This window comes from Somniosus microcephalus, unplaced genomic scaffold (assembly GCF_052327205.1).
Source record: "Somniosus microcephalus isolate GS21.2 unplaced genomic scaffold, FLI_Smic_1.0 unresolved_chr7, whole genome shotgun sequence".
Lineage (NCBI taxonomy): Eukaryota > Metazoa > Chordata > Chondrichthyes > Squaliformes > Somniosidae > Somniosus > Somniosus microcephalus.
This window is the reverse complement of record NW_028225185.1, coordinates 44,806,220-44,828,831: the sequence shown is the minus strand read 5'-3', so window position 1 is coordinate 44,828,831 and position 22,612 is coordinate 44,806,220. Positions and strand designations below refer to the sequence as shown.

Sequence of the window (22,612 nt, the reverse complement as noted above, 5' to 3'; positions counted from 1 at the left end):
AGGTAGTGCAGGAGTGCCCTGAGTGCATCTCGCTCTCCAGCCGCTATTCTGTTCTGAATACTGGTGGGGGCGATGGTTCCTCTGGGGTGTACAGCCAGAGACAACTCCATGGCACCACGGGTGGCTCAGCTGCACAGGGGGGGGAGGAGGAAGGTCAAAAAAGCAATAGTGATAGGGGATTCGATAGTTAGGGGAACAGAAAGGCGCTTCTGCAGCCGCAGACATGACTCCAGGATAACAACAGAAAATGCTGGAAAAACTCAGCAGGTCAGGCAACATCCGTGGAGAGAAATTTGAGTTGACGTTTCAGGTCGAAACCCTTCTTCAAAACTGGAAAGAAAAGAAAATAGATCGAAGGCAAAGCTGCGATGGAACAAAAGGAGAAAAAGAGACAATAAAAGGTATTCGAAGCCAGATGAGATGGTAATAGGCCCGTGGAGACAAAAGGCAGCTGAGATTAGGTGTGAAGTGTACTAGCAGGTAAGAGACAGCTACCAGGTGAGAGAGAGAAACAAAAGGAAAGGACGGGGGGGAGGGGGAAAAGGAGGACCCAAAACAAAGGGGTGGAAAAAATTATAAGTAAAAAAGTAATAGGGGCCGAGGTTATGATCTGCAATTGTTGAACTCGATATTGAGTCCGGAAGGCTGCAAAGTGCCTAATCGGAAGATGAGTTGCTGTTCCTCGAGTTTACGTTGAGCTTCCGTGGGACAATACAAGAGGCCAAGGATGGTATGTTGCCTCCCTGGTGTGGAGTCAAGGATGTCATTGAGCAGCTGCAGGCCATTCTGAGGGGGGAGGGTGAACAGCCAGAGGTCGTGGTCCATTTCAGCACCAGTGACACAGGTAGAAAGAGGGATGAGGTCCTGCAGGCAGATTTTAGGGAGCTAGGAAAGAGATTAATAAGAAGCACTTCAAAGGTAGTAATCTCTGGATTACTCCCGGTGCCACGAGCTAATGAGTGCAGAGATAGGAGGAGAGAGCAGATGAATGCTTGGCTGGAGAGTTGGTGCAGGAGGGAGGGTTTTAGATTCCTGAGGCATTGGGACCAGTTCTGGGAGAGGTGCGACCTGTACAAGCCGAACGGGTTGCACCTCAAGAGGGCCGGGACCAATATCCTCGCGGGGAGATTTGCTAGTGCTGTTGGGGAGGTTTTAAACTAGCTTGGCAGGGAGATGGGAACCTGAGGTTACATTTGTAATGATATCAGCAAATAGTGATGTTATTTGCCTGTTTGATTATCATGCCTTACCAGCATAATTGCATGTATTGATTACTTATGCCTGACCAGCAGAGGTCATGTGACAGAGACAAGCAGGTTGGGTCTTTTCACTGTGTTTGCGGGCTCTCCTGGGCCAACAGCTCTGGACAACGTGTCTGCTGTATACATCAGCTTACCCGGTGTGTACGCAACATTCAGTTCATCATAGACTGTCTCTCCTTCGCTTTCCACAACGAGGACTCTCTTTACCAGGTTCAGTCTCTCACAGGCTTTTAAACCTAGTATGGGTTGCACATCCTTTGGTACCACGATTAATGCTAGCGTGTGCTCTCTGTCCTTGTGTGTTACTTTGACAATGCATCTTCCTTTCACTGGTATATCAGTACCTGAGTATCCTGTCACTTTCACTTTTATTCCATGTATCTTTGGTCTGGGTCTGATTTTCTTAAAATCAGTCTCTGATATCACATTAACTTGTGCTCCAGTATCCAATTTAAATGGAATGTGTATGTCATTCACTTTTAGTGTCAACATCCAGTCTCTTTCTTCTTTTTTGTTTTCAGACACAACATCTACATAGAACTCTATGTCGCTTTCATCTACTGCATGGACCTTGCTTTGTTGCATTTGGTTCTTACAGCAACGGGCATAATGGTTGTTCTTGTTGCAACTATTGCATGTTTTACCATATGCTGGACACTTTCTTGGTGGATGCTGTGTACCGCATCGACTACATGACTTTCGATTGTCCCTTTCATTTTCGTTCTAGATGCATCACTAGCATCGTGTCTCCTGTAAAGCTGTTATAAAGAGTTGAACAGACTTTAGATTAAAAGACATTCTCTTTCATAAATGTCTCGTCATTGAACCCACAAAAAAATCAATACAACATTCAGAAGGGAGAGAAGCAAAGCTGGAAATGTATGACAGTAAATTAGTAAATGAGTTTGGAAGGTAGAGGAAACAAAGTCTAGAAAACAGACAACAAAGGGTTTGGCAGTGGTTAATAATAATGGTATATATTTCAATGCAAGGAGTCTAGTGAATAAGGCAGATGAGCTGAGGGCACAGATCGACATGTGGAAGTATGATATCATAGCTATTACTGAAACATGGCTGAAAGAAGGGCAGGAATGGCAGCTCAACATTCCTGGTTACTGGGTTTACAGACGGGATAGAGAGAGGGATAAAAAAGATGGGGGGTTCGCAATATTGGTTAAAGAAACAAATACAGCTGTGAGGAGGGATGACACGTTAGAAGGATCATCAAATGAGGTCATATGGATTGAAATGAAGAATAAAAAAGGGGCGATCACACTGCTGGGAGTGTACGATAGACTCCCAAATAGTCAGAGGGAGATAGAAGAGCAAATAGGTAGGCACATTTCTGAGAAGTGCAAAAACAATAGGGGATTTCAACTACCCTAACATTAACTGGGATAGAATCAGTGTAAAAGGTTTAGAGGGACAGAATTCTTAAAATGCGTTCAGGAGAACTTTAGCCAGTATGTAGCAAGCCCAACAGGAGAGGGGGCGGCTCTGGACCTAGTTTTAGGGAATGAAGCTGGGCAGGTGGAAGGGGTATCAGTGGGAGAGCATTTTGGTGATAGCGATCATAAGTCAAGTTAGATTTAGTGTAGTTATGGAAAAGCACAAAGATAGGTCAGAAGTAAAAGTTCTCGATTGGAGAATGGCCAATTTTATTAAGCTGAGATGTGATTTAGCAAAAGTGAACTGGAAACAGCTACTAGAAGGTAAATCAGTGTCAGAGCGGTGGGAGGCGCTCAAGGAGGAGATAGTGAGGGTTCTGAGGAAATATGTTCCGACAAAGAAAAAGGGTGGGACTAACAAATCTAGAGCCCCCTAGATGTCAAGGGGCATACAGGGTAGGATAAGGCAAAAAAGGGACACTTATATCAGATACCGAGAGCTAAATACTGCAGAAAGCCTAGGTGGAGTGTAGAAAGCGCAGGGGTGAAATTAAAAAGGAAATTAGGAAAGCAAAGAGAGGGCATGAAAAAATATTGGCAAGTAAAATCAAGGCAAACCCAAAGATGTTTTATAAATACAGAAGGAGCAAGAGGATAACTAAAGAAAGAGTCGGGGCTATTAGAGACCATAAAGGAAGCTTGTGTGAGGAGGTGGAAGACGTGGGTATGGTTCTTAATGAATACTTTGCGTTTGCCTTCACAAGAGAGGGACGATGCAGAGGTTGTAGTTAAGGAGGACGAGTGTGAAATATTAACTAAGGTGAGCATAGTGAGAGAGGAAATATTAAGGGGTTTAGCATCTTTGAAAGTAGATAAATCCCCAGGCCCGGATGAAATGTATCCCAGGCTGTTAAGCGAAGCAAAGGAGGAAATAGCAGAGGCTCTGACCATCATTTTCCAATCTTCTCTGGCTACAGGTGTGGTGCCGGTGGTGGGCAAAGTATTGGAAAAGATTCTGAGGGACAGTATTAATGGTCATTTAGAAAGGCACGGATTAATCAAGGACAGTCAGCATGGATGGTTGAGGGAAGGTCGTGTCTGACTAATTCGACTGAATTTCTTGAGGAGGTAACAAGCAGGGTTGATGAGGGGAGTGCTTTTGATCTACTCCACTTGGATTTTAGCAAGGCTTTTGACAAGGTGCCACATGGCAGACTGGTCAGAAAAGTAAAAGCCCATGGGATCCAAGGGAAATTGGCATACTGGATCCAAAATTGGCTCAATGGCAGGAAGCAAAGGGTAATGGTCGATGGATGTTTGTGTGACTGGAAAGCTGTATCCAATGGGGTTCCGCAGGGCTCAGTCTTGGGTCCCTTGCTTTTTGTGGCATACAACAATGATTTAGATTTCAATGTAGGGGGCATGATTAAGAGGCTTGCAGATGATACAAAAATTGGACGTGTGGTTGATAGTGAGGAAGAAGGCTGTAGACGGCAAGATCAATGGACTGCATTATGATTTTCTAAAGGTCCTGCTACTGCTTCCTTAATAATGGACTCCAGCATTTTCCCAATGACAGATGTTAGGCTAACTGGTCTATAGTTTCCTGCTTTCTGTCTCCCTCCCTTCTTAATTAGGGGTGTTACATTTGCAGTTTTCCAATCCGCTGGGACCTCTCCAGAATCCAGGGAATTTTGGTAGATTGCAACCAATGCATCCACTGTCTCTGCAGCCACGTCTTTTAAGACCCTAGGATGCAGGTCATCAGGTCCAGGGGACTTGTCCACCTTTAGTCCCATTATTTTACTGATACTTTTACTTTAGTGATAGTGACTGTTTTAAGTTCCCCCCTCCCTATAGCCCCTTGATTATGTATTATTGGTATGGTTTTAGTGCCTTCTACCGTGAATACTGTTACAAAATATTTGTTCAAAGTCTCTGCCAATACCCTGTTCCCCATTATTCATTCCCCAGTCTCATCCTCTAAGGGACCAACATTTACTTTAGCTACTCTCTTCCTTTTTATATACCTGTAGAAGCTCTTACTATCTGTTTTTATATTTCTTGCTAGTTTACTCTCATAATCCATCTTCTCTCTCTTTATTATTTTTTTAATCGTCCTTTGCTGCTTTTTAAAAAATGTCCCAATCCTCTGGCCTCCCACTAATCTTGGCAACATTGTATGCCTTTGTTTTCAATTTGATGCCATCCCTTACTTCCTTAGTTAGCCACAGGTGGTTCCCCCTTCTCTTAAAGTCTTTCCTTCTCATGGAAGTGGCGTAACCTACAAGGCTACGGACCAAGAGCTGGAAAGTGGGATTAGGCTGGACAGCTCTTGGGCTGCACAGACACGATGGGCCGAATGGCCTCCTTCTGTGCCGTGAATTTGTATGATTCCTTTTTTTTCGTTCATGGGATGTGGGCGTCGCTGGCAAGGCCGGCATTTATTGCCCATCCCTAATCGCCCTTGAGAAGGTGGTGGTGAGCCGCCTTCTTGAACCGCTGCAGTCCCGTGTGGTGAAGGTGCTCCCACAGTGCTGTTAGGGAGGGAGTTCCAGGATTTTGACCCAGCGACGATCAAGTAACAGCAATGTACTTCCAAGTCAGGATGGTGTGTGACTTGGAGGGGAACTTGGAGGTGGTGGTGTTCCCGTGCGCCTGCTGCCCTTGTCCTTCTAGGTGGAAGAGGTCGTGAGTTTGGGAGGTGCTGCCGAAGAAGCCTTGGCGAGTTGCTGCAGTGCATCTTGTAGATGGTCCACACTGCAGCCACGGTGCGCCGGTGGTGGAGGGAGTGAATGTTTAAGGTGGTGGATGGGGTGCCAATCAAGAGTGCTGCTCTGTCCTGGATGGTGTCGAGCTTCTTGAGTGTTGTTGGTGCTGCACTCATCCAGGCAAGTGGAGAGTATTCCATCACACACCTTACCTGTGCCTTGTAGATGGTGGAAAGGCTTTGGGGAGTCAGGAGGTGAGACACTCGCCGCAGAATACCCAGCCTCTGACCTGCTCTTGTTGCCACAGTATTTATGTGGCTGGTCCAGTTAAGTTTCTGGTCAATGGTGACCCCCCCAGGATGTTGATGGTGGGAGATTCAGCGATGGTAATGCCGTTGAATGTCATGGGGCGGTGGTTAGACTCTCGCTTGTTGGAGATAGTCATTGCCTGGCACTTACTGTGGCGCGAATGACACCTGCCACTTATCAGCCCAAGCCTGAATGTTGTCCAGGTCTTGTTGCATGCGGGCATAGACTGCTTCATTATCTGAGGAGTTGTGAATGGCACTGAACACTGTGCAGTCATCAGCGAACATCCTCATTTCTGACCTTATGTTGGAGGAAATGTCATTGATGAAGCAGCTGAAGATGGTTGGGCCGAGGACACTGCCCTGAGGAACTCCTGCAGCGACGTCCTGGGGCTGTGATGATTGACCTTCAACCACCACAACCATCTTCCTTTGTGCTAGGTATGACTCCAGCCAGTGGAGAGTTTTCCCCCCGATTCCCATTGACTTCAGTTTTACTGGGGCTCCTTGATGCCAGACTTGGTCAAATGCTGCCTTGATGTCAAGGGCAGTCACTCTCACCTCACCTCTGGAATTCAGCTCCTTTGTCCATGTTTGGACCAAGGCTGTAATAAGGTCAGGAGCCGAGTGGTCTTGGCGGAACCCAAACTGGGCATCAGTGAGCAGGTTATTGGTGAGTAAGTGCCGCTTGATAGCACTGTCGATGACACCTTCCATCATTTTGCTGATGATTGAGAGTAGACTGATGGGGCAGTAATTGGCCAGATTGGATTTGTCCTGCTTTTTGTGGACAGGACATACCTGGGCAGTTTTCCACATTGTCGGATAGATGCCAGTGTTATAGCTGTACTGGAACAGCTTGGCTAGAGGCACGGCTAGTTCTGGAGCACAAATCCTCAGCATGACAGCCGGGACGTTGTCGGGGCCCATAGCCTTTGCTGTATCCAGTGCGCTCAGCCGTTTCTTGATATCACGTGGAGTGAATTAAATTGGCTGGACTGGCTTCTGTGATGGTGGGGACCTCAGGAGTTGGCCAATATGGATCATCCACTTGGCAATTCTGGCTAAAGGTGGTTGCAAACACTTCAGCCTTGCCTTTTGCACTCACGTGCTGGGCTCCACGATCCATTGAGGATGGGGATATTCATGGAGCCTCCTCCTCCCGTTAGTTGTTTAATGGTCCACCCCCATTCACGACTGGATGTGGCAGGACTGCAGAGCTTTGATCTGATCCGTTGATTGTGGGATCGCTTAGCTCTGTCTATAGCATGCTGCTTCCGCTTTTTAGCATGCATGTAGTCCTGTGTTGCAGCTTCCCCAGGTTGGCACCTCATTTTTAGGTACGCCTGGTGCTGCTCCTGGCATGCTTTTCTACACTCCTCACTGAACCAGGGTTGGTCCCCTGGCTTGGTGGTAATGGTCGAGTGAGGGATATGTCGGGCCATGAGGTTACAGATTGTGGTGGAATACAATTCTGCTGCTGTTAATGGCCCACAGCGCCTCATGGATGCCCAGTTTTGAGCTGCTAGATCTGTTCTAGTAGTGGTAGTGCCACACAACATGATGTTTTCAGTGTGAAGACGGGACTTCGTCTCCACAATGACTGTGCCATGGTCACTGCGACCAATACTGTGATGGACAGATGCATCTGCGACAGGTAGATTGGTGAGGACGAGCTCAAGTAGATTTTTCGCTCGTGTTGGTTCTCTCACCACCTGTCGCAGGCCCAGACTGGCAGCTATGTCCTTCAGGACTTGGCCAGCTCGGTCAGTAGTGGTGCTACCGAGCCACTCTTGGTGATGGACATTGAAGTCCCCCACCCAGAGTACATTCTGTGCCCTTGCTACTCTCAGTGCTTCTTCCAAGTGGCGTTCAACATGGAGGAGTACTGATTCATCAGCTGAGGGAGGGCGGTAGGTGGTAATCAGCAGGAGGTTTCCTTGCCCATGCTTCACCTGAAGCCATGAGACGTCATGGGGGTCCAGAGTCAATGTTGAGGACTCCCAGGGCCACTCCTTCCCGACTGTATACCACTGTGCCGCCACCCCTGATTGGTCTATCCTGCCGGTCCGGTGGGACAGGACATACCCAGGGATGGTGATGGAGGAGTCTGGGACATTGGCTGAAAGGTATGATTCTGTGAGTAGGACTGTGTCAGGCTGTCGCTTGACTAGTCTGTGGGACAGCTCTCCCAATTTGGGCACAAGTCCCCAGATGTTGGTGAGGGTCGACTGGGCTGGGTGTGCCTGTTGTCGTGTCTGTAGCCAGTGCCGAGGTCGATGCCGGGTGGTCCGTCCGGTTTTATTATTGTTGTGTTTCGTAGCAGTTTGTTACAACTGTGTGGATTGCTAGGCCATTTCAATGATAAGAACAGGGGGAGGCCATTCAGCCCCTCAAGCCAGTGACCCATTCAATTAGACCATGATTGATCTGTACCTCAACTCCATTCACTCGCTCCAGATTCCTGGATACCCTTACCCAACAAACATCTATCGATCTCAGTCTTGGAAGCTCCAATTGTCCCAGCGTCCCCAGCCTTTTTGGGGGGAGCGAGTTCCTGATTTCCACCAGCCTTTGTGTGAAAACGTGCTTCCTGACATCACCCCTGAACGGCCTGGCTCTAATTTTAAGATTGCAGGAAACTCTTTGGTATCCGGCACCGACGTGTTGCCGGTTGATCAAAAATTCCGGATGACGGAGAGGGTTATCGACCAAGGCTATTTTTAACAAAGACAAATAAAAAAATCAAGAAATGTGTGGTACGATAGCAAAATACTGCAGGTGCTGGAAATCCGAAATAACAACAGAAAATGCTGGAAAAACTCAGCAGGCCAGGCAACCTCCGTGGAGAGAAAATAGAGTCGACGTTTCGGGTCTAACCCTTTTTCAAAACTGCAAAGGAAATGAAATAGATCGAAAGGCAGGGCTGGGAGAGAACAAAAGAAGTGAAGAGACATTAAGAGGTATTCAAAACCAGACGAGATGGTGGTCGGACTAGTGGAGACAAAAGACGGCTCTAGATTAGGTGTGAAATGTGCTGGCAGAATGGGAGACAGCTGCCATGTGGGAGAGAGAAAAAAAAGGAAAGGGGGGAGGGGGGAAAGGGCCAAAACAAAGGTGTGGATAAAATATAAGCAAAAATGTAATGGGGCCCGAGGTTATGATCTGAAATTGTTGAACTTGATATTGAGTCCGGAAGACTGTAAAGTGCCTAAGCGGAAGATGAGAAATGTGTGGTATACAGTAATTGGGTACTCACCTACAGAATGTTGTGTTAACTGGATGGTGGAAGATGCTTGATTAAGTACAGTACTGCTAGTTGAGGGTAATGCAATGCAATGACTACCAGCAGCGTGGGAGACACACAGTACCCCTGTAAAATGGCGGATCGGAAGAGACCACCGGCAGCGCGGGAGAGTCCGACTCCTGTTACAGGGGGATTGAGGTGTTCCGACTTCCGACAGCGCCAAGAAGCCGAGTAGTGGCAGTTTGGAGAACTACCCCCACTGACTAACTCGGCCACTGTGGGAGACTCGGGCTCGGCAACATTGCTGGTTATTAAGCTGTTGTTTTCGGAGCGAGAGTTTTGCCGGTTAATAGAGAATTCTGGATATTTAGGTGCCGTTTAAACGAGAGTTTCCTGTATTTCCCCTTGTTCTTGATTCTCCCAACAGAGGAAATAGTTTCACTGTATCTACCCTGTCGAATCCTTTTAACATTTTCAACCCTTTGATCAAATCAGTCCTCAATCTTCTATACTCAAGGCAATACAAGCGTCGCTTATGCAACCTGTCCTCATAATTTAACCCTTTAATGCAACTCGCATGCTCCGACTAACTCTACCTCTCTGCTTCCCATAATGCTTTACATTTTTGCTATTTATCTGTAAAAAGTATCAAATCAAAGTATATTAAAAGGACAGAATGTATGACGTTAAAAAGGGGGCTGAAGTATATCCACAGGCCCTGTCCCAATTGTCCACCGCCCTCCAACACAGTTTCCCCTGAAGACTGCACTTGGTCTTGGCTCCCCGTATCAAACACCGCGGAAAATCGACCGGTAGATTGGAGAAGTTTAAAAAATGTGACCCAGGCAACTCCCCGCCCTGTACACATATGACCTCCCGGCTGACTACTGGAAGACGAGGAGGGAGTTGTCCTGGTGTCCTGGGGCCAACATCCCAAACTCACCCAACAGCACCAAACAAACTGCTCGTTCATCGTGTTACTGTTTGTGGGATCTTGCTGTGCACACATATTGCCCGCCGTGTTTACCTACACCACAGTGACTGCACTGCATTCGTTGCAAAGCACTTCAGGACACTCTGAGGGCCTGATAGGACCACGTATAAATGCAGCTCTTAATGATATGTAAACGCTACTCACTCTGCTTTCTGTAGGGAGACAGTGCAGCAGTATGGTGCAGGAGCCGGTGGGACTCGCAACATCTCCGGCACCAGCAAGTTCCACGTGGACCTGGAATTGGAGCTGGCCGCACTTCACCAAAAGAACGCCGCACTCCTCTTCTCGTCCTGTTATGTGGCGAACGACTCAACTCTCTTCACTCTGGCCAAACTACTTCCAGGTATAGGACAGGGAACAGAGGTTGTTTGGAGAGGAGGAGAGGGGCTAGGGAGGGAGAGAGACAGTGAGGGGAAGGTAGAGAGTGGGTCAGAGGGTGAGAGAGGGGGTGGGACACAGTGAGGGGGAGAAACAGTGAGGAGAGGAGGGAGAGAGATAGAGAGGCAAGAGATGAAGTGAGATAAAGAGAGACAGAGCGACAGAGAGGCACACAAAGAGAGAAAAATAGAGAGATAGAGAGCGACAGCGAGAGAGACGGACAGAGAGACAGACAGAGCGACAAACAGTGAGGCAAACAGAAAGACAGAGAGAGAGAGACAGAGAGAGAGAGACAGATAGCGACAATGAGAGAGACAGAAAGAGAGAGCGACAGCGAGAGAGACAGAAAGAGAGCGACAGCGAGAGAGACGGACAGAGACGGAGAGAGCGACAAAGAGTGAGGCAAACAGAAAGACAGAGAGAGAGACAGAGAGCGACAGCGAGAGAGACGGACAGAGAGACAGATAGAGCGACAAACAGTGAGGCAAACAGAAAGACAGAGAGACAGAGAGAGGGAGAGAGAGACAGAGAGAGAGAGACAGAGAGAGAGACAGAGAGAGAGAGAGAGAGAGACAGATAGCGACAGCGAGAGAGACGGACAGAGACAGAGAGCGACAAACAGTGAGGGAAACAGAAAGACAGAGAGAGAGACAGAGAGAGAGGGAGAGAGAAAGAGAGTTGCCGATGAATCTTGATTTCCTGTTTGTTTGAATTGTGACGCCTAACTCCATAACAAGCAACTGGTTAAGAGACTGTTCGAATCCCTCAGGCTGTGAGATTTACTCTGACGCCGGGAATCATGCGTCTATGATCCAGGGGATCAGGAACAGCGGAGTCCCGAAGTTTGTCTTCCGGCACAACGACGTTGAACACCTGGAGCAGCTCCTGAGGGAGTCGGACCCAAAGGCCCCTAAAATCGTCGCATTTGAGACGGTGCATTCGATGGACGGTAAGGAGTTAGAGCAATGTCGATGTCCCAGCCCCAGAGATCACGGTGCAAGGCGAGGAGGAGGGAGCCCAGGGTCAGATTCAATCAGTTAAACACGCTTTTCATTCCGTGCTATATTTCTTTCAGAAAAAAATATTTTGGGATACAGTATCTGACCAATTTGAGATTAGTCAATGGCCCAGAAATTCGGGTCGGGGGGCTTCCCGCGGGTGCAAGCCCCCGACCTGCACTTACCTACCGCGCCAGCCATTGAGCTGTGGGCCCGCGTGGGATTCCGATCCTGGGCCTCCTCCAACTGCCGGCACGCAGTGCTTGCGTATCCCAGGGGCGCAGTTAGTTCGAAGCGTCCCCTGGGATCACGTGGGCCATGGAGAGTCAATCGGAGCAGGGAATGCTTCATTCATAAGTTTGACAGGAAGGGCTGTCAAACCTATAAATACTATAAGCCCCAAAACATCACTAAATCTTCAAATAAATTTTTAAAAAACATCACATTTTTAAATAAACTATAAATTACATGAAATAACTATTTTAAAATCATTTTATTTTCTAACGGGGCTAAAAATAAACTTACCTTGCTTTAAAGTATTTAAAAATAATAAACCTGTGGAAAAAATGTTTTAATTTTAATTAATTCACCACTTACCTTGTAAAAAGCAGGCCTTACGCCTGCTTTTTAAATGTGTAAATTCTGCAGACTTACCCTCCTGGGAAAACCTGTAAAAAAAACGCAAGTTCGATGCGGACGCGCTGCCTCTCCTGCGCACGCGTTCGACCTGTTAACCCCTTCATTCAGGGGAATGGAAGTGCCGGTTTCCCGCACATGCGCAGTGCATGCAGGAAACTGGCACTTCCATTGGGCTTACGGGTGAGTACCCCGTGCGTACTCACCCGTGGAGTCCCGAAGTTCTGGGCCATTATGTGGTAACTAGCATGCTTGGGATGAACAGGTGACTTTGGACCTATGGTTCCCAAAGTTCCCCGTCATTGGGGTTTTCCTCACCTCATGTCTGGGTCTACTGGAGACTAATTGATAGAGATTAGTCTACAATAACAAGCTGGAGTATTGTGTCCAATTCTGGGCACCCCACTTTAGGAAGGACGGGAAGGCTTTGAAGAGGGTGCAGAAGAGATTGACTGCAATGGTTCCAGGGATGAGGGATTAGTGATGTGGATAGGCTGGAGAAGCTGGGGTTGTTCTCCTTGGAGTAGAGAAGGTTAAGAGGAGATTGACCAAAATGGTTCCAGGGATGAGGGACTTCAGTGATGTGGAGAGACTGGAGAAGCTGGGGTTGTTCTCCTTAGAACAGAGAAGGTTACAGGGAGATTGACCAGAATGGTACCAGGGATGAGGGACTTCAGTGATGTGGAGAGACTGGAGAAGCTGGGGTTATTCTCCTTAGAGCAGAGAAGGTTAAGAGGAGATTGACCAGAATGGTACCAGGGATGAGGGACTTCAGTGATGTGGAGAGACTGGAGAAGCTGGGGTTGTTCTCCTTAGAGCAGAGAAGGTTAAGGGGAGATTGACCAGAATGGTACCAGGGATGAAGGACTTCAGTGATGTGGAGAGACTGGAGAAGCTGGGGTTGTTCTCCTTGGAGCAGAGAAGGTTAAGAGGAGATTTGATAGAGGTGTTCAAATTCATGAAGGGTTTAGATCGAGTAAATAAAGAGAGACTGTTTCCAATGGCTGAAGGGTCGATAACCAGAGGACACAGATTTAAGCTGATTGGCAAACGAGAGGTGACACGAGGAAAAACTAAACGCAACGAGTGGTCAGGATTTGGAATGCGCTGCCTGATAGGGCGGTGGATACAGATCCAATAGTGGCCTTCAAAAGGGAATTGGATAAATACTGGAAGGAGAATAAATTGCAGGGATATGGGGAAAGAGTGAGAGAATGCGACTAACTAGAGTGCTTTTTGAAAGAGCTGGCGCAGGCTCGATGGGCCGAATGGGCTCCTTCTGTGCTGTACGATTCTATGAAATTCATTGCTGTGAATAGTCAACAGTTCCATTATCATCATCTAGCAATTCCTATGGATAGAACTAAACTTTTCCCTTGAGACGCCATTTTGGAGGGATGGAATTTTGTGAGTCCTCCTTTCTGAGGGGAGGGGCCTTGCTCAGTGGTGGCAACAATTGGAGATTTGGGCACGTTCCTCACCGTTAGTCTGGTCAGAAAATAGTGCCGAATCTCCAGATTGCTGTGCCAGGCTGGGAGGGTCCCGCGCCTCGTATAACTGACCCCTCAATTGTCCAAGTCACATTGAAAGGAAGAACTGGCATTGCTGTAGTGCCTTTCATGACTTCATGACATCCAAAGGCACTTCACAGCCAATTAAGAACATAAGAAATAGGAGCAGGAGTCGGCCATTTGGCCCCTCAAGCCTGCTCCGCCATTCAATCAGATCATGGCTGATCTTCTACCTCATCTCCGCTTCCCTGCACTATCCCCATATCCCTTGATTCCTTTAATATTCAAAAATCTATCGATCTCTGTCTTGAATATACTCAATGACTGAGCCTCCACAGCCCTCTGGGGTAGAGAATTCCAAAGATTCACCGCCCTCTGAGTGAAGAAATTCCTCCTCATCTCAGTCCTAAATGGCCGACCCCTTATTCTGAGACTGTGACCCCTGGTTCTAGACTCCCCAGCCCAGGGGGGAAACAGCCTCTCAGCATCTACCCTGTCAAGTCCTGTAAGAATTTTGTATGTTTCAATGAGATCCCCTCTCATTCTTCTAAACTCTAGAGAATATAGGCCTAGTCTACTCAATCTCTCCTCATAGGACAATCCCCCCATCCCAGGAATCAGTCTGGTGAACCTTCGTTGCACTCCCTCTATGTCAAGTATATCCTTCCTTAGGTAAGGAGACCAAAACTGTCCACAATACTCCAGGTGTGGTCTCACCAGGGCCCTATATAATTGCAGTAAGACGTCTTCACTCTTATACTCAAATCCTCTTGTAATAAAGGCCAACATACCATTTGCTTTCCTAATTGCTTGCTGTACCTGCATGTTAACTTTCAGTGATTCGTGTACAAGGAAACCCAGGTCCCTCTGAACACCAACATTTCCCAATCTCTCACCATTTAAAAAATACTCTGCTTTTCTATTTTTCCTACCAAAGTGGATAACTTCACATTTCTCCACATTGTATTCCATTTGCCATGTTCTTGCCCACTCACTTAGCCTGTCTATATCCCCTTGAAGCCTCCTTGCATCCTCCTCACAACTTACATTCCCACCCAGCTTCGTATCATCAGCAAACTTGGATATATTACATTTGGTCCCCTCATCCAAATCATTGATATAGATTGTGAATAGCTGAGGCCCAAGCACTGATCCTTGCGGTACCCCCACTAGTTACAGCCTGCCAACCCGAAAAAGACCCGTTTATTCCTACTCTTTGTTTTCTGTCCGTTAACCAAACCTCAATCCATGCTAGTATATTACCCCCAATCCCATGAGCCCTAATTTTGTTTAATAACTTCTTGTGTGGTACTTTATCAAATGCCTTCTGAAAATCTAAACACACCACATCCACTGGTTCCCCCTGATCTATTCAGGTAGTTACAACCTCAAAAAACTCGAACAGATTTGTCAAACACGATTTCCCTTTCATAAATCCACGTTGATTCTGCCCAATCTTATTATTTTCTAAGTGTCCTGTTCCAACATCCTTAATAATAGATTCTAGCATTTTCCCTACTACTGATGTCAGACTAACTGGGCTGCAGTTCCCCGTTTTCTCTCTCCCTCCTTTCTTAAATAGTGGGGTTACATTTGCACCTTCCACTCCACGGGAATGGTTCTAGAATCTATGGAGTTTTGGAAAATGACAACCAATGCATCCACTATCTATAGCCACCTCTTTCAAGACCCTAGGATGTAGGCCATCAGGTCCAGGGGATTTATCGGCTTTCAGTCCCATTAATTTCTCCAGTACTATTTTTTTACTAATACTAATTTCTTTCAGTTCCCCATTCTCGCTGGACCCTTGGATCTCCATTATTTCTGGGAAGTTTTTTGCGTCTTCTTCCGTGAAGACAGACACAAAGGGCTGGATTTTACCACTGGTGGCGGGTTGGGGGCGGGTCAGGTGGTCGGCGGGTCCCGCTCCCGCCTCCGATGTCATAGAAAACATAGAAGATAGGAGCAGGAGTAGGCCATTCGGCCCCTCGAGCCTGCTCCGCCAGTTAATGAGATCATGGCTGGTCATCCAAATTCAGTACCCTGTCCCTGCCTTCTCCCCATATCCCTTGATCCCTTTAGCCTTAAGAAATATATCGAACTCCTTCTTGAATATATTTAATGAATTGGCCTCTACTGCCTTCTGTGGTAGAGAATTCCACAGGTTCACCACTCTCTGGGTGAAGAAATTCCTCCTCATTTCTGTCCTAAATGGCTTACCCCTTATCCTTAGACTGTGACCCCTGGTTCTGGACTCCCCGACTATCGGGAACATCCTTCCTGCATCTAGTCTGTCTAGTCCAGTCAGAATTTTATAAGTTTCAATGAGATCCCCTCTCATTTTTCTAAACTCCAGCGAGTATAATCCCAATCGACGTCATTCCTGCCATCCCAGGTATCAGCCTGGTGAATCTTCGCTGAACTCTCTCCATGGCAAGAACATCCTTCCTCAGATAAGGCGGGATAATTTAGCTATTTTGTCCTAATTGGGCAATTGATTCCCAGCGTGTGTGCACCCCTGGCCCAATGGGCCTGAAACTTGCCTCTGATGACGTCATTTATGCAGCTGCGTTTCAGGGCTCCAAGCAGCCTTGGTTCATTTTCTGCCTCAAAACTTTTATTTGCTAATCTGCTAACTGTTTGGTCCTCCTGAAATGTCTAGTTCAAGGGCCAAGGCTTGATGAGGACTCCCTCCAAGCTCTGGTGGAGGGGGCCAGAGCTCAGAAGGAGGTGTTGTTTCCTTCCTCTGGGAGGAAAAAACCTCCCCGGCAGACCAAAGCTGTGAGGCTGCAACTGGCACAGGAGGTCAGTTCGAGATCAACGTGCAGCAGAACCTGGCTGCAGTGCTGAAAGAGGTTTAATGACCTTGTCCACACAGGAAAAGTGAGTATAACATCACCATTTCCCTCAATCTGCTCCCCATCTCCTCTCATCACCAGCACTCTGCATTGTCAACCTCCTCCTCCACATCCCACTTTACCCTTACATCCCTTGCACCCTTAACCATCCCTCTCTCTCTATCTACACAATCACTTAACTATTCGACTAAGCTGGCCTCGCACTCCCTATCACTGTTATGCTATGACAACAACGAACAACACACAGGGAGGGCCCTTGGTCTTGGGACCTCACTCCATCTCTGTGTCCTTCTAAGCATCTACGCTATGGATTCTCTACACTCACTCCATCATTCTCACTCAAACTCCACTTGTGTTCCCACATTGCAGGAAAAGAGAGCCCACAATAAGAGGGAAAGGGCAAAGACAGGAGGAGGGCCACCCTCAATAGCCCAGCTTACCAGCGCTGAGGAGGCAGCCCTAGAGATCATGAGAGCCGAGGAGGATGTGGAAGTGGGGACGGACAGACGGGCACATCAGAGCAAGCTGGTGACAGAATAGTTTTGCATCTCTCTCATTGACGTTGCATGAGTGACTGATATGGCTTCTGATGCTCAAACAGATTGACTTACGATCATCTGCACAATTCCATGTGTATGCAACGTTTAGATCACGTCTAACCCATTCCTTTACTCCGCCACAGGACCATCGACAGCCCCCCCCTCCCCACTGTCCAGGAGGAAGAGCCTGAGCCGGAAGACACCTCAGAGGAACCTGCAACCTCTGAGGGTGCAGCATCAGCAGAATTCAGCGCACCCAGCACCAGCGCAGACACTCACACCTCGGTGGGACCTTCGGGAGATAGAGTAGTGCTGTCACCTGGTGTATCACAGCTCACAAGTGAGCATCAGCAGACAGTGGAGACAGGGACAGCAGTGGAGAGTCCTCGTCGGAGGCCGCAGGGCGCTCCCAGCTCGGCTCAGCTGCATGTCGACCCTGTGCCTCCGGGTCCATCCAGAAGGAGAGCGGTGATTGACCTCCAGGAACAGGTGCAGGAGTCTCTGGCAGGTTTTGTCTCCAGGGTCACTGAGTGTGGAGAGGATTGAGAAGTCCATCGCTAACATGAGCAGAGCCTTTGTGGAGGCATTGGCACATGAACAAATCACCACAGAAAGAATGGCAACCTCCGTGGAAAGGATGGTTACGGCAGTGGAGAGGATGGCTACGACCATGGAGGAGCTAAGTTGCCAGAGTGTTGAAAACATGGTGATTGTTCAGAATAGACTGACATCGCTGGAGGAGCAATGGGCAGCTATTGAGCAGTGAAACCAGAGCTTCATGGAAGTCCTCTGGAGTAGGACTGCCAGTGCAGATACGGGTCCTCATGGCCCCCCCTGAAGTGCAGCAAGGTGCTGTCAAGCCACTTGCTAGCTCTGAAGTGGGGCTGACCCATGAGAGGGATGTTGGTGGCAGACAACAAGGAAGTGGGAATTCCTCTCCAAGCGCTCACACTCCCATGCCACTGCGGAACCCTCGGGCAGAGCCCCAGCAGAGTCCTCACCCAACTGAGATGGGAGTCTCAGCCCCTGCACAGCCGCAGGAGGAGCAGACTGTTGGCGAGCCCTCACAGGCTCGCAAGCCCAGAGGACGCCCGCCAAAGGTGTCGAGGCAGGAGAGCATGAAAGTGAGCAAGGGGCCTCCACATCTGCTGACGCCACAGGGGAAGCACCACGTAGGAGCACGCATAAGAAGATAAAGCACAAGTAGTCACAAGGGTAGTCACTTGGGCGTTCTGTTGTGTTTAATTGTTAAATGCCATCCTTTGGTCAATGTAATAAAATGAAGTGATGGCAAATTGTTGAAGTTCTGGGCTGTGTCATTTCGCAAATGGAAGTTCCACATTGAGGGCTCAGAGCTATTTGGATTTGTCATGATGGTGGTCAGAGTGATAGGAAGCCGCAGGTTCTTGTCCATTGTCTATGGTGTGGTAAGGTGCGAGCCAAATGTGTTTGATTGGGCAACCTAAGCAAATCTGGCCAAGATGAGCGCATCCCGGGCAGCAATGCGCTCGCGTGCTGCTGCCGCTGGTTGATGTGCCACCGCAAGGTCTTCGTTCTTCGTTCTCCTCCTCATCTGAGGAGGCTATGCGCTGAGCCACTTGTCCCTCAGGCAGCTGTGAGCCACGACGCTGTGCCATGTTATGAAGTGCACAGCAGACCACGATGATTCTGGAGACCCTGGCTGCTGAGTACTGCAGGGCTCCGCCTGATCTATCAAGGCATCTGAATCGCATCTTCAGCAAGCCGATGGTTTGCTCAATAATGGATCTAGTCGAAATGTGGCTGGAGTTGTAGTGCTCCTCAGCTTCGTTGGATGGCCTCCTGAACGACGACATTAGCCACGTCTTCAGGGGATAGCCCTTGTCTCCAAGTAGTCATCCGCAAAGTTGGTCTGGCGGACTGAAGAGCGGAGGCACACTAGACTGCCGCAGGATGAATGAGTCATGGCAACTGCCAGGGTACTTGGCACAAACATGCAAGATGTCCTTCTTGTGGTTACACACCAGCTGAACATTGAGGGACCGGAAGCGGTTGACAAAAAGAGCTGGATTGTGATGGGGTGCCTTAAGGGCCACATGTGTGTAGTCTATGACGCCCTGCACCCTTGGCAAGCCTGCCATATTTGCAAATCCAACCGCACGCGCGGTTATACTTGCTTGATCCTTGTAATTGTGCACCTTTCCAAAGGGGGCATGGTAACCTGCGTGATGCAAGTGTGTGAGGCCGACTGGGAGATGCCGCTGATGATCCCTGGAATGAGCCTGAAGCAAAAAAGTTGAGTGCGGTGGTGACTTTTACAGCCACTGGTAAGGGGTGTCCACCCGATCCTCTGGGCTCCAGGTGTTGGTGCAGCATTGCGCAGATGTCACCCACTACCTCTCGCGAAGGTCTCAGCCTCCTTTGGCACTGCTGCTCAGTCATGTTGAGGAAGCTCATCCTGTAAACCCTGTTTTGGGGGAATCTCCTGCGGCGACGTGCTTCCCTGCGCTGGCACCTTCTGCCCTGTGCACCATCAGGTGGGTGAGTTGGCACTCCTGTTGTTGCTGTTGTTGTTCCTGGTTCTGCTGCTGCCGCGGCTGGTCTTCGTCCGAATCTGAGGTCCAGAAGGAAATAAATGGTTCCCATGCTGCTGGTATATACCTCAGTTGAGGAAGCGCTCAGTCAATGTGGGGAGAGGGGTTTCCCAGGAGCTCACAGTGGAGATGGATCTCAGCTTCACCACTTCCAAAATCAGTAGACCTGCAAAAAGTTCTCCAAGACCTGAGAAAACAAAGTTCTGCCACCTGCAACTGATCCTTGTTGAACACTCAAGTTTTTATGGTGGAGCTGCAGCTGTTAAGAAGCCAGTCACTTGTGAACCCGACAGGATTAGCTGGTGTGTTTCAGGAGAGATGTGCAGCATGCTGGAAATGTGGCAACATTTGAAAGGCCTCTCACAATGGGATTATAGAGGTCATTAAGTAGCAGTTAAGTGCCGTAAGGGCCTATCCCGCCGCTTGGAGGCAGGACCGACACAGAGTCTGCAAGCCCGCCTTTGGGAAAGTTGCGCGGAGGCGGGTTGACGGCGGGATCGGAACACGTCGTCATTTTTTACAACTTTCCCACCTGACCCGCCTTCAAACCCGCCTCCTCAGGGCTGGTAAAATCCAACCCAAAGTATTTGTTTAATTTCTCAGCCATTTTGTTACTCCCCATTATAATTTTGCCTGTCTCAGCCTGTACGGGACCCATATTTACTTTCACTAATTCTTTTTACATACGTATAAAAGCTTTTACAGTCTGCTTTTATGTCTCTCGCTAGTTTACTCTCATATTCTATTTTCCCTTTCCTTGGTCTTCCTTTGCTGAATTCTAAAATCCTCCCAATCCTCAAGCTTACTACTCTTTTTGGCAAAATTATCAGCGCCTTCCTTTGATCTAAAACTATCTTTACCTTCTCTTGTTAGCCACTTTTCCTGTGGGGTTTTTGTGCCTTAAAGGAATGTGTATTTGTTGTAAATTATGTATTAATTCTTTAAAGGCTAGTCATTGCTTGTCTACCTTCATACCTTTTAATGTAGTTTCCCAGTCTACCTTAGCCAACTCGTCCCTCATACCTACATAGTTTGCTCTGTTTAGATTTAAGATCCTAGTTTCGGATTTAACTAAATCACTTTCAAACTCAATATAAAATTCTATCATATTATGGTCACTCTTCCCTAAAGGCCCCTTTACTACAAGGTTATTAATTAACCCTTTCTCACTGCACAATACTAGATCTAAAATAGCCTGTTCCCTCGTTGGTTCCTCAACATACTGATCTAGAAAACTATCTTGTATACATTCCATGAATTCATCCTCCACACTATTACTTCAAATTTGGTTTGCCCAGTCTATATGTAGATTAAAGTCCCCCATGATCACTGTATTACCCTTGTTACATGCGCCTCTAATTTCCTGATTTATACTCTGCCCTACATTACAACTAGGGGGCCTATAATCAAATCAAATCAAATCAACTTTTATTGTCATTGTTAGTGCACAAGTGCAGTACAACGAAATGTAGGCTTGTGGCTCCCGAGAGTGTACATTTGGACTAAGACATTTAAACTTTCAACATACATTTGGCTTGTAGTATATTAACATAAATATAACCATAATAAAGTGCATTGGCAGATGTGCAGGCTTTAGAGTTTATTTGTGGAGTTCAGTAGGATGACAGCCCTGGGAAAGAAGCTGTTCCTAAATCTGGTCGTACGGGTGCGAATGCATCTGTAGCGTCTCCCAGATGGCAGGAGGGCGAACAGACTGTGGCTGGGGTGGGTAGGGTCTTTGATGATGGACCGTGACCTCCGTAGACAGCGTTTATGGTATATGTGCTCTATGGTCGGTAGCCGGGTGCCAGTAATGCGTTGGGCAGTTTTGACTACACACTGCAGGGCTTTCCGGTCATAGTAGCTACAGCTGCCATTCCATACTGTGATACAGTTCGTTAGGATGCTCTCTATAGTGCAGCGGTAAAAGTTAGAGGATCAGGGGTGACAGGTTACATCCCTTCAGCCTCCTTAGGAAATATAGGCGCTGCTGGGCCTTCTTCACCAGAGAGGAGGTGTTGAGGGACCAGGAGAGGTCTTCCGTGATGTGGACTCCGAGGAACTTAAAACTGTCCACCCTTTCCACCACAGCCCCATTGATGTGGATGGGGGTGTGACTTCCGCCTTCGGACTTCCTGAAGTCCACAATGATTTCTTTTGTTTTCTTGGTGTTAAGGGCCAGGTTGTTATCGGCGCACCACTTCACGAGATGCTGGACCTCCTTCCTGTAGGCTGACTCATCGTTGTTGGTGATCTGGCCTACTACCGTGGTGTCATCCGCAAACTTGATGATGGTGTTGGAACCATTAACAGCCACACAATCAACTCCCACCAATGTTTTCTGCCCCATGCTATTTCTTCGTTCCACCCAAACTGATTCTACTTCTTGATTTTTGGAGCTTAGATCCTTTCTCTCTCCTGTCTTTATCCCATCCTTTATTATCAGGGCTACCCCTCCTCCTTGACCATTTTGCCTCTCTCTTCTAAAAGTTAAGTATCCAGGAATATTTAGTTCCCAACCTTGGCCACATTGCAACCACGTCTCCGTTATGGCTATTAGATCAAACCTGTTAATGAATTACTTTTTGAAGTGCAGTCAAGGCAGTAATATAAGGAAATGCAGCAGCCAATTTGCGCCCATCAAGATCCCATAAACAGCAATGAGGTGGATGGCCAGGTAATCAGTTTAAAAGCGGGATAGCAAAATACTGCGGATGCTGGAAATCCGAAATAACAACAGAAAATGTTGGAAAAACTCAGCAGGCCAGGCAACATCCGTGGAGAGAAATTAGAGTCAACGTTTCAGGTCAAAACCCTTTATCAAGACTAAAGAGGCACAGGGAATGAAATAGATTAAGAGGCCGGGCTGGGAGAGAACAAAAGAGAAGTGAAGAGACATTAAGAGGTATTCAAAACCAGACGAGATGGTGATAGGACTAGTGGAGGCAAAAGACAGCTCTAGATTAGGTGTGAAATGCGCTGGCAGAATGAGAGACAGCTGCCATGTGGGAGAGAGAAAAAAAAGGAAAGTGGGGGGGGGGAACCAAAACAAAGGTGTGGATAAAAAAATAAGTAAAAATGTAATAGGGGCCGAGGTTATGATCTGAAATTGTTGAACTCGATATTGAGGCTGTAAAGTGCCTAATCGGAAGATGAGGTGCTGTTCCTCGAGTTTACGTTGAGCTTCCGTGGAACAATGCAAGAGGCCA

The 22,612-nt window shown here is 47.8% G+C and overlaps 1 protein-coding gene across 2 annotated transcripts in view; it reads left to right on the top strand.

Annotated features, from left to right (window-relative positions):
- The window catches only part of LOC147086863 (5-aminolevulinate synthase, erythroid-specific, mitochondrial-like), a 104,369-nt gene that overhangs the window by 55,052 nt on the left and 26,705 nt on the right, over nucleotides 1–22,612 (top strand). For both annotated transcript variants that reach the window (XM_085979065.1, XM_085979064.1), the window contains 2 exons: nucleotides 10,069–10,253; nucleotides 11,058–11,237. In XM_085979065.1, coding sequence (XP_085835191.1) covers nucleotides 10,069–10,253; nucleotides 11,058–11,237 — 365 coding nt within the window. The remainder of the gene's footprint in view (nucleotides 1–10,068; nucleotides 10,254–11,057; nucleotides 11,238–22,612) is intronic.